The 19,601-nt window shown below is 33.5% G+C and overlaps 1 protein-coding gene across 1 annotated transcript; it reads left to right on the forward strand.

Moving 5' to 3' along the window:
- Positions 1–795: 795 nt before the first annotated feature.
- On the forward strand, positions 796–17,489 carry LOC149781494 (uncharacterized). Its single transcript, XM_089935576.1, has 2 exons — positions 796–884; positions 7,603–17,489. The coding sequence occupies exon 2, from the start codon at positions 7,624–7,626 to the stop codon at positions 9,199–9,201; it is 1,578 nt and encodes a 525-aa protein (XP_089791702.1). The 5' UTR covers positions 796–884; positions 7,603–7,623; the 3' UTR covers positions 9,202–17,489.
- Positions 17,490–19,601: the final 2,112 nt, after the last annotated feature.

Consider the following 19,601-nt stretch of genomic DNA (forward strand, 5'->3'; position numbering starts at 1 on the left):
AGATTAAATTAAATTAAATGAAACAGGTTCATAAGTATAATATTTTAATTAAATCATTCAATTTATTTCTTAGCAGTGTATATTATCCATTGTATTATGGTGAGAATATAATTTTTGGACAAATATATGTTTTCTTATGATAATAGACTTGTGTCCCTTAAAAATAAAAAGTAATTTTTGTGATGCTACGTAAATGCGCAATATTCTCCTTTGAAATATTTCATCGGGTGTGGATAGATCTTATTAATTTATTTTCTAATCTGTCTGGTATTATTTGCTAGTAATTATTCAATGCTCTCTCTCTCTCTCTCTCTCTCTCTCTCTCTCTCTCTCTCTCTCTATATATATATATATATATATATATATATATATATATATATATATATATATATATATATATATATATATATATATATATATGTTTTATTTGTTTGTCTTTTCTATGTTTTGTATTTGTCTTTTAAAAAGACTCATTAAAAGAGTCGAAAACGCTCAGGCTAGCTAGATACTAGTTTCGCACTGTTTGTTGTCAGTTTATTGCATTTATCTGAATCAGTCCCTGAGACACGTGATCCCAGTGCACTTGAAAGGATTGTTATTCGCCATATGATTTGTAGTCTTTACATATGTGTGTGTATGTGCGTGCGTGCGTGCGTGTGCGTGTGTGTGTGTGTGTGGAACGTGATGATACTCTGGCTTTGGTTGATTCCGCGTCTGATAATTTTGAATAGATCTGAATATTGTAATAACAGATATTCATACACCAGTCTACAGTAAACGAAACTTGTCCAGTCTACCGAATCACTCGAAAACTGAGTGCATTTTATTTGCTTTGTTTTGTTAGGGTCTTATTTCTTTCATTCCAGAGTATGATGGGTATGATGGTAAGTGCTCAGTAGTAGACAGCTAGTTTTAGCTGACATTAAGACACGAAAGATTGTTCATAATTATGAAAATCTAGATGTAGGTCATGACGGCTTTTCGTGTTTGATTTTGGGGGGATTATCATTGTTATTTGAACATGCATATTTTCTAGTTATGTATAGACACCCGCCACCCGCCAAAAATTCAGTTGTCAAATCTTTTAGATCTGATGTTCATTTTTTTTTTCTTTCTTCTGGAATGTACCCTTTATATAATAAAGTCATGGTTATGCAGAGGGCCGATCCAGACAAAAGTATACGTAAACACTCGAGAACATCAAGCTACTGTTTTCACAGCATCTGATCTGTCACACGATAACATTGGTGCATGGAGAAATCGCCCCATGGAGAAGTCGCCCCAGAACTTGTAACCCAGAAAAAACCTATTTAATATTTATCTTTTAGAATTATCTAGATAAATAAATTATTTATAGATAGAAATGTGTAACTTAGAATAATACTTCATCTTAATCCAAGTTTCTAATTTTTCTAGAATTGTTTCACACGTCTGCTGATAAACTTTTCAACATGCTACTCAAACGAGATTGCCAATAAATTCCCGGGTGTTTATTCTGTTTCAAAGTTTGCATTATTATTATTGTATTTATTTATTTTGCCATACAGGAGACGTTGTGAACACGCTACATCCGATTAATTGCTGATTCTTGTCAATTTAGTAACTTATGATGAAACCCTAGAGACCCTCCCCACTTTAAATAAGGCACAATCAATTTATACTATTAAGAGAGAAAGCGTTTGTGCTAGAACCATATACAAAAATATCCCTTATTTTCAGGGTGTGTTTATCCTGGTTGACTTGATACTTGTTTTCTGGCTTGGCTTCTTTGCAACTGTTTGATCTCTACTATCTGATGAAGTTACAGTTTCTTTTTTCCCCTGATTTAAATGTAACAACAAAAATTTCATGAAGGTGTTCTTTTTCTCAGTAGATGTCATGTACCACACATTGGGGGCAAGTTTATGTTTGGAGAACATTGGGTTTTGGTTGAAGTCCTCAGTGCTATACATGTCATGTCATCTGTTCACCATTTGAATTAGAACAATATTGTGCAGTTGGGATAACAGTACGTTGGTCTTTTTTTTTTGTTGCCATTTTATTACTATTTTCAGCCTGTTGTTCATAGACTCTACATTATTGTTGGTCCAATTTTCATCCGTGTCATTGATTCAGTAGTCCATAATCTTTCTTTCTATTTGTTTTTCATAGTAATTGATGAAGTCAGCTTGAGAATATCTCAGTTTTTATTCAGAATTGCATTTTTTATGTCAAACTCCATGCTGTTATTTGCATGAGTACACCAGTTGAACCAAATATTGTTTTTAATATAATTTCTCTCTTCTGAAGTTTGTGAATTTTGTTTCATATAGGTCTTCTGAAATTGTCTTTTATCTATTCATATGTGTTTGCTTACATCCTAGAAAAACAGTATACAAGCAGTCACATAGCAGGATCTATGATTACCATATACTTCTTAATTAGTAACCACACTCTAAATAAAAAAACTCTCCCCTTTTTAAAGAGAAAATGTAAAACTTACCATAAATTGTTACTGTTCTGAAATACATAAGTGCAACACAGGAATTAAGTAGTCCACAGTGACAATTTTAACATAATCCCATTCTCATGTACCTTTTTGTAACATTCACATAGTACAACAGCATGACATTATTGATGCCTTTCAGACATCTTACACAGTAGTACATCATATATTCCATGTAAATTCCTACTTCCACTAATGTACAACCCAGATTGCAGCCATAAGTTGATAACATTGTTATAATGTATATATTGATGTATAAATCAATAAAGACACAGGCATATATGTAGTGTTAAGTATGATGTAATAGTTGGGCAGCAAAGATTTGCCATTCCTGCTTCAACTACCTGCTGAATGGGAAAATGTGTTGATCATTTTAGCTGTGCTGATATACACCTAATACAATGACAGAATTCAGTGGCTGAAATACCCTCAGATGTTCATATCATTATAAGAGTACATCAAAAAAAAGAACATGATGCAATAGCTGGGTAGCAAGTTTTCATGCTTCCACTAGCTGCAGAGTGGGAAAATGTGCTGATATTTATAGTGACTGAATTCATAGGCAGAAAGACCCAGAGATGTACATGTGGTCATTATAAGAGTACATAAAATGAATCACTTTATCGTTTATTATTGTGCTCTTATTAAATGCTACCCCTTTTGGAAATTTAATGTCAGTGGGAATGTTTATTAGAGAGAATACGATTATAGTAAATGTTCTGTCAATTCCTATTACACCAATGCTAGATATTAAAAAGGGCTTTAAGTAAGTGAACAGATCTTAAGTATAACGTATATTATAATTGGTTTAGGCAAGTTTCTTGCATGAATAATCTTGGGAAGTAATTATCATTGTTCTAATTTTGTGAAAAATCTAAGGGTTATATTATTGATCATTATTGACATAGTCATCTTGAAATCAGCAATATGCATCAAAGCAGTAACACAATTCGGTTACGTCTTTCATTTTCATAAAACAAAATGGTCAGGTATGTTATAATAAGGATAACAATTTCCTGATACAAATGATTGTGACTACTGTTTCTTTGTGGATTGTAAATTAAAACATTTTTCATGTTTTTAAAACGCTCTGCTTGGGTATCGTTTAATAAAAATAGTGGTTACTTTGTTATTATATTCAATGTTATTATATTCAAGTAATAAGATGTAAAAGAAATGTACTTACGAAAGAAAAAAAGAATGGAATGTGAGAACCTTGTATCATTTAATCACTAATACAAGTTAATGATGCTCTTCTTTATAATTGCATTTTTTAAATTTTAAGTTGGAATGTGATGGTACAGCAGTATCACCAGCATCATAATTATCATAAAAAATCCTTGATGTGTTTTCTGGTATTTATTATCATTATAACATAAAAATATATTTTATTAACAATTTTGGCATGTGGAAACAATCAGAGAATGACAATTTCAAGGTGTTGAATGTTGAAACTAATTACAAGTGATCATATAGATACTTGTGATTCAATATGCTTTTTTATTTTCATTCTTGTTTGTAAAAATATTATGATTATGATTATTAGAAAGAAGTTCATATCACTTGTAATAAATTGTAACTAATAATTGTGGTATTTTAGTTGTTATTGTGGTAAATATCTGGACCATGATGTATACATGACCACTGCATCTATACTGTATTAAAATGCATTCATGATGACGTAATTTGCATGTACTGTCTTAAGGAAATTAAGCAGTTTTTGTTGCCAGTTGATTATACATTTTAGTGCCTTTCTGTATTTGTTGGTGCCTTTTTATTGTTCTTAGTGCTGTTTGTGCCTGTTAGCGGTGTTTGGTAGGATATCCTTATTTATTACTGATTTTTAAAATGAATATCATCAAGGATATAAAAAATCCAAAATGCTTAGTCACTTCATACATCAAATTATAAATTCTAACATGATTGTTGGCAGAGATTCCCTAATAACTAAATTTATTGGCATTTCAAACCAAACAGAAGTTCTTCATATAAACAAGTTGACAGACTGCTCGGTGTTCTTTTCGGTTTTCTTGAATAGCCCTTTTAAGTAAATCTGTGCCATCTGCATCCAGTATTTGCAGTGTCTAGTTTAAAAACAAATGGAACAAATGAAAAGGAATAATTCTTGCATACAAATGTTCAAGGAGATTTAACTCCAAAATTTAAAGAATTATTGAGATTATGAAAAGACTGAACTACATCACAACAGTTGCTTAAAAACATAGACTTGTAAATATGGCATATGTATTACTGAAGACACTCCCTTTGATTCAAAACTCCATTGACAATGTTTAAAACCACCTGGCAACAATCAGGCTAGAAATTATAAATTATTGAATGAAATGACTACATTTTATGCATATTTTTATATCCTTGATTCCTTTAATTTTTAAAATCGGATTGGGTACAAACGGGATAGTGTGTGAACTGCCAATCTGGGTTTGGAACTCCTAAACCCTATGGTACTAGAGTAATCTGTTGTAAAGTGTAAACATTAAATGGCTAAAACAATAGTCATATAATAAAGGAATGTGAAAGCAGTTTAATTTTTTGTGATGCATGCTGCTTCGCAGAGTATGCATGTTTGTTTGCTTCATGGTAAGTACAATATCCCAACAAAAGCAGGGCACTGATTTTGTTGAAGGCTGTTTAGATCATTTCTCTGGACTATTATGGTTGTGGAACATGCAGATTTGCATAATGGTGAGCACCAAAAGTAAGAAGTGCAGTTGGTGGAGCAAGGGGACTGATAATCCAAGGGTTCAATAAGTGGGTCGGTAGCCACGGTGTCCTTTGGAATGGTACTTGTATGTATCTCCCATTACCATGGCATGATATAGCCAATAATATGTTGAAAGTCATTTTGACAAGATATTCATGTTTCATGGAGACCTTTTAGAGTTTAACCTACTCTGATGTTGTCTGTTGGACAAATTCACTTGGTATAACTGTTGACATTGCATATGCAATAACTGTATGGGAAATCAGTTCATATTGAATGTGGATAACATTCCAAACACAAGACTACAGTTGACCATAATTTAGCCTTTAGACTTTATACTTTGTAGAAAGTTGTAGTTGGAGTTGTTGTAGGGTTTAACAACATTTTTCAGCACACGATAGGCTGCTATACATGGCATCCAGTATTAATGGTGGAAGAAGAACCAGGGAAAATGCCTGGAAAGAACCACTGACCCATAAGAAAGAAAGTTATATCTTACAACAGTAAATCTGATGAACATAGAAGTAAAATTAACTTAACTTTAGAACTGCTGGATTAAGTAAAAGAAAAATAGAGCACATAATTGTCTCTTTTAATTCATTTGTAATCAAGTTACAAAAAAAACTGACAAAACTTACTTATATACTGATGACAGAAGATTTAGGAAACATTTTACTGTTCCCCCTTGGACACCTGTGAACCAGATCTGTTTCAAATTGTAACATTTATCAGTGACAACTCAGGAATAGTTGTGTCATGTTTCATGTTACTGTCTTAACATAGCACTAATTGCTGCACTGAAATTCTGTGGGTGAGGTATGAACTCAATCATCTTAGTAGTAACTTGTAACATTGTAGTTTTTTCCGAAGAATTTCATCGTCTACCAGGTCAAATGCATTCTTGAAATCAAGAAATATTGTTCCTATTAAAGACTCTTCATCTATTTTGTTAGCAATAGATCAGTTGATTGATCACTATGAAACAAAGACTTATTGTGCCACCACATGTCTCATGACACCCAGCTCCACATAATTTTTTTCAGTGTATTCTTTGAAATTTATTATCCAGATGAAAAAATAATGAGTACTTACCTTAAACAAAGGCACTGTTTAATGTATTCAAAAAAGAAGTTTTCTGATTTATTGCCAAATTATGGGATGGCCTGTTCACCATTGTCCATTCATCCATTAGCAGCAGTTCGTTATCTCTAATACTTAAAAACTACTTGGATGATTGCCATGAAACTTTTCAAACACATTCATCCCAAGCTCTTCTTGTTCCTTAATAAAAATGATCCCATTCTCACTGTTTCCCATTACCGTCATTTGTGCTTCAGAGACCCCCAGATTTTTTATTTCACCCCCAGTTTTGATATCAGAGTTTGTTTTTTACTCAGTCTGACCCCCATTTTTGACACCAAAGGGAATTTTGAACCCCAGTCTTGCACCCCTATGGGATACACTGCGTTCTGAACTCCAGTATATTCACCATAGTGGCCATCTTGAAAATATTGTTATTGCTTCTCCACCAATCCTATTATGGTCATGTTATCATGAGGTTTTCACTAATAGACCTCTTACAATGTTTAGTTATTCCTAAATAAAAATGGTGCCAACCTGATATCAAGTATGGCAAATGTGGCAACCATAGAAGTCATCTTGAAAATCTTACCATTAATCTTCCTTAATGGAAATTCATAACAACATCCATTTATTGCTACAACCGAATTAGATGGTCAAATCAATTTGGTATTTTGACCAAAAGACTTGTTATCATGTCTAGTTGGTCCTAAGTGAAAATGATGCCTAGGTGGCATCCATCGTGGCTTTTGTAGGAGCCATCTGGAAATTTTTGTCATGGGGTTTTTAACCTGGAAGACTTACAGTGTTTCATTGCTTATAACGAAAATGGTGCTAATCTGATTTTGAATCTGGGTACCATGATGGCCAGCTTGAAAATTTTACCACTACTCTTCCTGAATTGATGGTCATACTGACATGGCGCTTTCACTGTAGAGACTTGATGTCTTGTTGGTCCTACATGTAAATGAAAATGGTGCCAATCTGACACTGAAAATAAAACATATAGATCAGTAATATAAGAGATTGTTTTTACACTCAGTTGAAAAGATGAAATGGACTTATTTTGGATTCCTGGAAATGTTTTAAAGCAGTAGAGCATCAGTCTCTTCAAGGAACTCATGTTTTCTGCTTTATTTAGACTGGTCTTTACTGAAGGAACCAGTTGATTAAAACTGGTAGCCAGACAAATTGTGTTTGTTTTTATATCATTAGTTTACACACAATTTATTTCAGGAAAGTGGTGTTTAACTAAATTCCCAAAATGTGATATTATGCTGTAATAATTTTAATACTGAGCTGATTTAATTTTCAGAACAGAGCATAGCAGTTAAGGATGGACTCAGACCTGCAAATGGATTATGATCATCTGGAATCCCCCAGTGGGATGAGTCTTGATATGGAAACAACCCAGAGGGCTCTTTTGGAACAGTCCAAAAATAACTTTGCTGATAGCAATACATTCTTTGAGGTGCAAGGAGAAAATTATTGTTGTAAACTCTGTGATAAAGTGTTCAATTACAAAAATGGCATTATCAGACACCTGCGTCTCACTCATGGGAAGGAAAAACCATTTGAATGTAATATCTGTCATCGAAGATTTGGATATAAGAATATTTTGATGGAGCACCAGAACATTCATTTTGGCATCAAACCATATGCTTGTACCCTCTGTGACAAGCGATTTGCTGCTCGCTCAAATCTAGTTCAACACAAAATGATACATCGAAAGCCGTTTTCCTGTCAGATATGTAGCAAGCGATTTGATAAGTCAGAGCAACTTCAGCGCCACCTGTTGGGACACCCAGGGGGATTTCTGTCATGTAATTTGTGTAATTTCATAACAACAACTCAGCTTGCTTTAAATGACCATATTCAGACAAATCACCATGTTCTAAATACACCAGAGAAAGGAGGTGCTTCCAACACAACTGAAAAAACAAACAAGTCCAGTCCCGATGTAAGATCATCAACTCCAACAAGTTTGTTGAATTCATCTCAGTTTTCACAGTCACAGATGCCAAACATCTCACATTCAATTTCAGCTGAGAACATTGCCCATCTGAGGAATTCTCTTCCACATTTTGCTGCAGCGTTTAATTTTGATCCTTCAATGCTGCAGGTCATGGAGTCCGCTGACATGAGTGACAGAATATCACATGACAGAACTTCAAACATGGAGAGTGAAAGTATGAGAAAAATAGATAACATATGCGCTCACCTTGCCAGCAAAACTTCAAGCAATGCAGAAAGTCCAATAATGGTTGATGATATCAAACAAGAACCTGAATCACCTTCTGCAGCATCAGGAGTTAACACAAATATCCCTTTTATTCCCGTGTTTCCAATAGCTGGACGACGATCAACTCGACAAAACATTTTAAGCAGCCAAGCAACAAATGCTTCCTCCAGGCAAAGGATTGAGAACTTAAATCAAGGAGACAGCCCATCACGCAATTTACAGGCTTCCGATGAAGCAATCACATCAGCATCAAGATCATCTCCATGGCAACCCCAAGATCAGTCAGGAATGACGGCTGACTCAACCAGCAACTTATCAGAAATGATAGGTCTGCTACAGAACTTAATACAGAGACAAGAGCAAGGAGTTTCAGGACCTTTCCCATCGGTATCTGTCTCGCTAAATCCTCCCAGGTCAACCAAGGACATGGGTGTCCAACATACCGCTGTTAATCAAAGCATGCCAGGTATGAAAGAAACACTAGGTTATTATGAGAGTCAAGGGAAGCTGTTCCGTTGTTTGCACTGCAGTATTTATTTTGAGGAACGTGGCTTGTATGTTTTACATATGTCCTTACATGGAAGACAGAGTCCATGGGAATGTGCTGTTTGCAATAAGGTGTGTCATGACAAGAATGATTTTCATCTTCATATGGCTAATCAGCAGCATTGAGTGACTCTTCTAGATAAACTTAAGAAATTTGATTGGTCAATTTTAGATAAGCTTAAGACATTTGATTGGTCAATTTTAGATAAGCTTAAGACATTTGATTGGTCAATTTTACATAAGCTTAAGATATTTGATTGGTCAGTTTTACATAAGCTTAAGACATTTGATTGGTCAATTTTAGATAAGCTTAAGACATTTGATTGGTCAATTTTAGATAAGTTTAAGACTATTGATTGGTCAGTTTTACATAAGCTTAAGATATTTGATTGGTAAATTTTAGGTAAATTTCATTCAGTATATTTGTGTATATGTAAGTTGAGACTCAAGTATTTGTGGTTGTATTTTTCACCGCCATATCTTACAATAGAAAGATATTGAGATATTTTATTTTTTATGTATGAGTGGCTTTAAGTTTTAACTTTAAAAGAATGACTGATTGATCAACCATAAGTCATATCTTTGAAAAATTGCAGGACTGTGTATTAAACCAAGGGCTTGTGACTGTTTGACTAGACAACATATACAAAATATTGTTTATGATTGTTTTAGAGTTGTTTTTACACAAAACACTTAATGTGAAGTGAAACAGGAGCCTGATGAATATTTTCTTTTGTTTAGAGATTATTTCAGTCTTGCTAGAGATAAAATTTAGTTTAAACTTTGAACAAATTGAAATAAACAAGCCGGTGATTTTGTGATGTTATACCATCATTATAATGTTTTCTGTTGCATTCCGCCTTGTAATAAAGTGCATGATACAGCTTTAAAAAATGAACTAATTGTTCAGTAGGAGCTATGCTACACCTCTCGATAAACACGAACTGTTGCATTAGTGTGAAAATAGCAAGGGAGACAAATTTGGTCAACACTAATGGTTGGAAGACAGTGCCTGCAACTTTCATCAATATGTGAAAATTATAATCTCTCTTCTTGTACACTGGTACGTAAATTTTTATGATGGATACAAATTACAATGTATGCTAGATGTTAAGTCAAATAAAGTTTATACATTTTTTTACAGGACTTTTAATATAAACCAAGTTGAAATCCAGTAGTCCCAAATTCGTGCATTAGTAAATTTTGAGTTGCATCCCACTAAATATTGAACCATGTTTATCCCTCATAAATGAACCCAACCACTAGATTCAATACATAAATATAGTTGCACTATTTAATTATTCACGATAGCAGTTTTATAGTCTACTAATTGTTTGTCGATAACTCACATAAATGATTGAATACATGTTGTTTTGTACTAATAAATACAGGCATCTTATTACACAGTTTTGGAACACCTAGATTTAATTTATTTGACAAAAGCCTAGATGAGGAGAATAAGAAATCTGTACAATTTATTTGAATTTGCTAGTTTTTCTGTGACTCACTGCGTTCGAGTCTCATGCTCGGCTAATGGGGGTACGTGAAAAAGCCTGCCAGTAGCTTTTCCTGGGTCGGTGGTTCTTCCGGGGGTTTTCCATGGTTCTTCCTCCACCAGTTATACTGGATGCTGTATAGCCTATCTTGTGCTGAAAAATGGCGTTAAACCCTACAACAACAGCAACTGTGACTCAATGCAAAAACTTTGTCTACGCTGTCTGATTTCAACAAGAAATAATGTTGATTTGCACCCAGTGTAATTAGCTTGTGTGGTCATGACAAAGGACTATTAAGTTGTAAACAATTGTCAAAATAAAACCAGCTTGACCTCTGAATAAGCACTTCATTAAGTTCTCACAAAAACACTCATGAGCATCATTGTGGCAGTTGATTGTCTCATTTTGCATTTTGAACAGATCATTACATTAAGACTCCAAAAAAGATCAAATTAAAAATTAAAATGCATTTGTTTTCATAGTGTTGCCACCAGTAGGCATTTACCAATGATTTTTCATGTAAATTTTTTAATTTAAAGACTGTTGTATTTCCTCTCACTGATCACCATTGTTGACGTCAAGACAGTGATAAATCAGACTTTTCATGTGTTATGATTATACGGTCTTGAATTAAGTAACAGAAAAGAGCAACAAAACCCCAAGTTTTGTAAAATTCAGGAATTTATTTCCTTAGAATACAAAATGAAAATTTAAAGGAAACTTAAGTGTTGCAAATTAAATTTAATATAATCCTAAAAGTTCTATCAAAGTCCAGAAGTAAAGAGCATTCCGAATGAATTCCAGTGGTGTTCCAAATAAATTCCAATCTTGAATGTGCTGATGTACCACTATCCTTGAATATTATTGATATGCTAACAGTTTTGATGTATCATAATGATAAACTCCAAAATGTCTCTAAATGAATTCATGATTGTGCCATAATAGTGATTTAGTCCTAAAAGTCAAAGAGCACTTTGTAATATCAATGAATAGTTTAAATAAATAAATCCTCTAAAATTAAAACTGAACACAACTAAAATACTGATTCCACTTCAGATGTTAAGCTAGAAATAAAGAATTCCTGTTTTCTTCTCACTTATATAAAAACCTATGATACAATATGAGGGCCAGGATGATGGTCAAAAGTTTATTTCCAGAACTTTCTTAGGTGTAAATAAGATAGGTGTATTACTAAAACTTTTGTTAAGAACGTGGCAAACCACAGATAGACCTAGAATTCCCAAAGGGAAAATCAATGTCCTGGACTCAAGTCTAAGTAAGCATGTTTACCTACAAATGATAATATATAATCTACAATCATTGACAAAAAATTAGATATATAATATGCTGTTTACCAGAAAAAAGACTACTCAGGTAGGTCCAAACACATACCCTCAATTATGGACAAATTTCAATCACACAATACAAATTATGATTTATGATCAGGACTTTTTTTTTAAAATGGCAAATAATTAGAAACCTATTTTGGCCTTTTTCTACAGCTGCTTCTACATTATAGACAGGTTGACAAGTTATCTACGTGCACTAAAATGAGAGTAGTGTATATACTGAATTGCCTTATAGTGATGGAATACTATACAGTGTATATCCCCAATGCTTATTCAATAGTGAAAGCTATGGTAACTTTACTGTGTAATTTATGTTCATTTAATGACATGTACATGATGTTTTATAAACCCATGATATATTTTCAGTGTTAGACATATATATGATATCATATCAGGTAAAAGAATTCATCTTCATGATCTTAGGTGTTCAGACACACTCAGATGCTACAATTTTATTGTAGCTTATTAATAGAGTGTACTCTTATTAGGTCATGTGATAGAATCATAGACAATCATAGTATGCAATGTTAGTGATGACTATTTGCTTTTCTTGCATCAGTAGGGTTTTAGGATTATTCAAGCATATGTTTTTCCAATTTCTCATTAATTATTACTGTACATAGCTAAATTTACTTTGCATCTTTATTGTTTCTGCAAAATTTAGGGTGAGCTTCCAAAATTTACCTTGCTAAGCATAGATGTAATTCAGCTATTGTGTACAATATACAGTAAGCCACAGATCAGTCTAACACTCACTTGGGTGTTAGTGTTTACCTTCCTTCAAGATCTTTGAGTTGTTTCAGAATTGGTTTTCTATGAGCCTGGTGGGTCACCTATGCAGTTATTACTTTATAAAATGCCCAGTATATAATTTCAGATCTTGGTAAAATAAATATTTTCATGAACTGTCAACATGTACATATAAGTCCACTTTAAATCGCTATGATTGTTTGGAAAAGAGCAAAAGTCCGATTTTAAAAACAAGTCAGTAAGTCGAGCTTTCTCTGATTTTATGAGAGATAACCTGAGTTGAATTAATCTATTACATATATTAATATTCATATGCACTGAGACTTGATAAAAGACAAATTCATAAAATAACTTTAAATCAATATAACCTCGGTAACATATTTTTATTTTAGTTCATAATTATTTATTTTTAGTTATCCTTGCCACTAACAGACTCTAGAATATTGTACCTTAATGTCCTTCATGTAAACACCACAACTCCCTTTTTTGTCCAATTGGCCTTTATCAAACTGGAAACTAAAGAAAAACTTTAACACTGAGGTTAATTGAAACAACTTTTAACATTGACCTTCATGTAGGGTGTGAATTGACAGATGGATGTAGACACACACACACACACACACACACACACACACACACAAACAGATGACAGAGTGAAGGCTGTGTCAAATTTCTGCCATGTGGGCTCAACAAAATAATGACAGAAATATGTAATGCCCATAATGCCATAAAATATTGCTTTGAAATGTTGATCACTCGGTATTTGACATCATTGTAATAATTTGCCTATTCCTGGTGAAGAACACTGTCTTTTCTACAGCCTTAGAAAACTTGAAATAACTGTAAACTTTAACCTAAATATTTGTCTTGCAGTGCTTCAGGTAAATTTTCAGGAATGAACAGTTCTGTGATGTATACATCTAAAATTGTGTATTTTTTTTTCCTTGCTGATTCATGTAGGATAGGTAGTTTTAAAGGAGATGAAAAATGCTTCAATGACGCCTGCCTCTGTTATCACTGAAAAAAATGTCATTTATTTAAATTTTTCAGTTTATTTTGAAATTGGCCAGTAGTAGAAAGCATAGCTTGGGATAAATTTAAACAATTAAAGAAGAGTCTTGGAAAAAGAAGACAAATTTGCATGATAAATATCAGGGGAGATAAATGTATAGAGTACTCTTTGCTAAAAACATGTTTGTAATTTTTCAGATGATGTTGATAAATAGTGTTGCATATTTGTCTTCATTTTTGTTTGAAATGCCTGTTCCTTGTTTTTACATTGTTCTTGTGAGTTTTGTTGATTAAAGTGCTTGTGTTGTCTGGATAATTTTAAAAGGAATTATCTTACGATTTCTTTCGAAAGTAGCTACGCATTATTAGAAATAAAGGAACAATTGCTTTGAACTGTCAGTTTTGTACAAATTTGTGCAGAGATTCTTTTATGTTAAGAATGTTTTGTAGCACATGTAAATGTCACAAATGCAGGAAAACAATTATTATCATATTTAACAGACATTGACTGCAAAGTCACCACTCTTATGACCTTTGCTGCTGAAAGATTCATTGCTAGTAAATGGAATATTGCGACATTTACTGTCAAGCAAGTGCATGTACACCATCAGTGGTAAATGTCATATTTTATCAGATAAACATTGGTTTTTTTGTGTATGGTATTTTTTTAAGTTCATCAGCTCCATTGCATTGATGATAGTTCTTGTATGTCACACTGTTTTTAATTTGTTGTTTACTGCATGTGTCTGTGTTTGTTAGTCTGTCATAGTTTTACTTTCATATGATTCTTTACAAGGATGATTAGATCTTTCCATCAGTCCACCCATCCATCTATCAACCTGTGTCTGTCTGTCTTTGAATAGTGGGACATTTTCATGAATTTTATTAAATATAGTGACAAGCATGCAAGTAGTGTACAATAGTAATGACCAAAAAAAGTCTTATTTGTAACTACATTCACAGAATTATGGTATTTATTTTCTGAAATGGGTGAAGGTGATAATAAATATCAGTTGATATTGAGAAATATTCCTGTGACTATAAAATCTTAGCTTATAAATACATAAACCAAATTTATCAAGGGCAATAACTCAAGACATCATGGATGATTGCAAAACTGCTGATAATTAAAACCATCTAAGATCTCACAAAAATAATGGCTTACCATGAATTTAGTATAAACTGGTCTTGGGAATGCTGACCATTAAATGCTAAAAACAAATCAGCACAGATGAAGTATGGACAGCTAGTTCTTTGATTTACTAAGGGTGGCAAATTTGTACAATATTTGTCTTTGGGTTTCAGATCAATTATTAAATATCATCTGTGACTTCTATTGATGACTTGATATTGATGACTTCTATTGATGACTTGATACTGATCAGCATTAATATCACCAATAAATATCACTTGTAACATTTATGTGTGTTTTATGACATTTACAGGTTAATGAAATAAATGTAATATCATTAGCTATTGTTCAGGACCAGGCCAGACCATCAAGTCCATTTCTAATCAATATCATTAGCTATCATAAATGACCAGATTAGTCCAGTAGGTCCATTTGTGATAGATATCATTAATGGCCAGATTAGTCCAGTAGGTCCATTTGTGATAGATATCATTAATGACCATATCACTCCAGTAGGTCCATTTGTGATAGATATCATTAATGACCAGATTAGTCCAGTGGGTCCATTTGTGATAGATATCATTAATGACCAGATTAGTCCAGTAGGTCCATTTGTGATAGATATCATTAATGACCAGATTAGTCCAGTAGGTCCATTTGTGATAGCATTAGCAATCATTATCACAATAAGTATTGGTTGTTGTTTGTGTACATTTGGGTGTTCATATGTGTCTAGGTTTGCATGTGTAAGAGAGTGATATACTTTAGTAAATAGGCATTCATTTCCATTTCGTGTACACCAGATTGTGTTACTTTCTTTTTATTGTAATATTTCTATTCTTGTATTATCTGTTCAGAAATAAAATTAAAGAGAGGACTTTGGATAATGTCTGGGCTAAATGATTAATTAGTATTGTTAAAATTGCTAGTGAAAAGAATTGGCTGATGTAGAATTCTCATCAAGCTCAGTTCGCAATTTCGACTTGACATGAGCTAGAGTTTAAATATTACATCTGCTAACAAAACATTCCCAGAAAGCACCATGACTGCTTAAATCTTTTAGATTTAAAGCCCACTACGATGTCTATTTTAGATGGTCACAAAATGCAGAGTTTTTAATATTTTGATTTTTCAAGTTTAGTGTCAATTCATTATATTGTCAATTCAAAGCACAAATATTAATTATGCTTCTTGATTGCAAGTTGGATTTCATTACCAGCTGCTTCTCACCATGAAACAGATTTATACATTTTTACAAAATGTTTGAACAGAATGTAGAATCTCAGGTTCTGCTCAGTCCAATGAGATGTGAGCTACATATAGTGACAATATTATTTTCATGTTTTATACTATTAGATTTTCATACTATTGAGATGTGAGCTACATACAGTGACAATAGTATTTTCATGTCTATTAGATTTTCATACTATTGAGAGTTGAGCTACGTACAGTGACAATAGTATTTTAATGTATATTAGATTTTCATACTATTGAGATATGAGCTACATACAGTGACAATAGTATTTTCATGTCTATTAGATTTTATACTATTGAGATGTGAGCTACATATAGTGACAATAGTATTTTCATGTTTATTAGATTTTCATACTATTTTTAATTTTGAAAAAGTCACCTATGGATTGGTTATAAGCTTCAGGTCACAGATTATTTCCACTCATCTTAGTAGATATATGCTCCCAAAATGACGTAATTTTGTCATTCAATTTATTTTTACCCATTATGCTTTGAAAATATCAGTCTGAATTAGTCTAAAGTACACTATCCATAGCAGCTATCAAAATAGGAAAAATGAATTTTGCCAGACTAGAAAACACCAGCTTCTGAAAGTGCAATGAATGAATTACCAAATATATAAAATGTAAAAAAAAAGTTATTGGCTCTTTTTTTGTACAATTTACCTCTCAAGTTCAGGAAGTGAGAATGACCAAGTGAAGCTAGCACTTTTTTGAAAGGTGCACATCTGGAGTAAGGCCAAGCTGTATACTCTATAACCCATATTGCACCCATTAATCATACACCAAAATAAAGGGAATTAAAGGTTCTTTGAATTATACCTAAGATATACAAAGTCTTTTTTAAATAGCCAGTTTAACCAGTGAGGAAAGCCAGAGAAATTCTTTTTCTTTAAAATTCTAACCATTGCAAAATGCAAAACTGTAGAGCACCACCTATATCATCTTTCACCCATATTGTTTTTATGGCTCCTAATTCAATAACTTCAGTATACATGTTACTTGTATTACAGTAATAATGGTAGAATTTATAACATCAGATTTGTGTAAAGTATGGTATTTTGTATGTATCACATTCATCGGGTGATAAGCCAACCCTCTGCCCTCCCATTATAAAATTTACTTATGAAAGATATCTATGGTAATTGTCCACTGCAAATGTTTACAAAGATTTGTCATGCTGGCATCCATGGACTTGTTAGGGGAGAAATACCATAATTTTTGCCAGATAAGCCCATGTATTTTTCCTGGAGGTGAAGGGTATTGGGTATGTGCAGTACATGACCAGCGTGTACATTTTCAATACAGCCCAAAATATGGCCTGTAGGGCAAATATTTATTTATAATATTTGTGAAAATAAGAATCTGATTAATGCGGATCTGATTGTGAATTTATTCAATTCAAATAAAAACTTGAAACTTCTCAGCCATTTCTTTTTTTGTCCAAGACTGAATGAATACTTGTATTTTCCATAATGTGCATTCTCAAAGGTCGTGAGCACTGTGTTTCAATTTATTGCCGTGCTGCCAAAATGAAACATGTCTTTGTAGAAGTCTTATTTTGTTTATGATACCTTCTTAACAAGGTAACAGTTTCATCCCACAAATTTCAGAAAATTATTTACATCAGTGCATGTCAGCATTGAAATGACACAACATAGACATGTATATATATATATATATATGTTACACATGGAAGGAAATCTCACATCTCATGCCACCTCACATATAATACCCAACTCCATCTCTCTGACAAAAACACAGACAGTTCTAACATTGATAGATATATAGCCATTGTAGCATTTGTAGGTAAAGTTTTTGTGAATTTAATGCCATTTTTCAGCATACGATACATGGAGGCCAGTATTTTTGGTGCAGGGAAAACCCTGGTAAGAACCACCAATCCATATAATTAAAGAGTTCACCGGTGCATAATAACTATAGTCATTGAGATATAATAGCCATTTTAGCAGTAGTAGATAAAGAGTTCACTAATACATAATAGTTTTATCAATAAAATATAAAACGGTGAATTTAAGTACTTTTGTAGAAGTATTTCATTACATGTCACTGTTGCCTTGCTTCTTCCGGACTGAGGATCCCATCATCCAAGAGAATAATTCCTGCCTCCCTTTATATAGATCAATTGAGTATTTTATAACAGAGAGAGCCCAGAACCAGTCTGACTACTGCAGCATAGGCTCATGCAGGATATACTACCTTATTTCCCAGTAGGCTGAGGGGTAAAGCACTTGCCTTTACAGACCACTATCATCTCATATGTCTGCATGGGTGCAAGACAATGCAGGTATGTGAGAAAGTTTGGCAATAGCTTCCCAAGGACTGGTGGTTTTTCCCAGGGTTTTCCCGGTTTCTCCATTATACTGACAGCCACATATATCCTATCATTTGCTGACAAATGGTGTTAAACCTGCAAAATCAAACCAAGCCTTTTTTCCTTAGATGCTTGCTTACATTCCTAGAGATGTGAAGTTCACATTCTGAAAATTGGCTTATCTTAACGTTTAAATAAATTTTTGTGTTAAACGATTATTTGTGAGTCCTTGCAAAGTTGTTTATAATATTATGTCTCTTGTTAGTTGAGGGTGAATTTATTGCACTATTAATAAGTGGTGTTCATCTGTCTTCTTCCACTTTGACTTACCTGGTGCTAGGGTAGGTATTCTTCCTTAGGCAGTATCCTAACTTGTTTGCATTGAATAGTTTTATTGTAATGCTTTGTCAGTATATTTTCAAACAACTACTCATTTCATGCAAGAAGTTTAATGTTGCATTAAATAACTTCATTACACCAATTCAGCAGCATGTTTTTGAAGTCAAATATTTGCATAATACTTTCTCTTTCAGAGTGTACTAGGTTTGGGGATGCCAATACATATTTTTCTTTTTAGATTATGTCACAAAATGTAGGGAAGTGTTGGCACAAAAAGACCTCATGGGACACTGGATACTCATCCAACATGTTATTCGTGTGTTAAGTGCATTGAATGGACAGTTGCCCATTCTGTTGTCAATAGCCCAACAATGTCCTGGACCAGGACACGAGTCAACACACTTACAATGGGAAGAAGAAATGCCTATCTTCTCCATAAACTTCTTGACCCATGGAGATTATAGGATTGTTATTTCCCTGATTCCAGTAGAGTATGGGATCCTTCTCTCAGACTTGGAAGAAGGCTCCTCAATCCAGTGAGGGTATGGTATCTTCCCCTTACAAGGGTTTCAATCCAGGATCCCTCACAAAGTTGACATTCTGGGTATGTGAGAATGCTTGCCAGTAGCTTCTCGAGGGTCGGTGGTTATTTCCAGGGATTTCCCAGTTTCTTCCTCCACCATTAATACTGGCCGCCATGTATAGCCTATCGTGTGCTGAAAAATGGCGTTAAACACAACAACAACAACAAAGTTGACATTCTATGGATAAGAGATGTTGCCCCACCACCACCACAGCTAGAGAGTGGGGACCCTCTCAAGGTGCACGAGAGTAACTCATGCCCCTACATGATGAGCAGTA

The sequence above is a fragment of the Sinohyriopsis cumingii genome, chromosome 15 (genome assembly GCF_028554795.1).
Source record: "Sinohyriopsis cumingii isolate HCF-2022 chromosome 15, ASM2855479v2, whole genome shotgun sequence".
In the NCBI taxonomy this organism is placed as follows: domain Eukaryota; kingdom Metazoa; phylum Mollusca; class Bivalvia; order Unionida; family Unionidae; genus Sinohyriopsis; species Sinohyriopsis cumingii.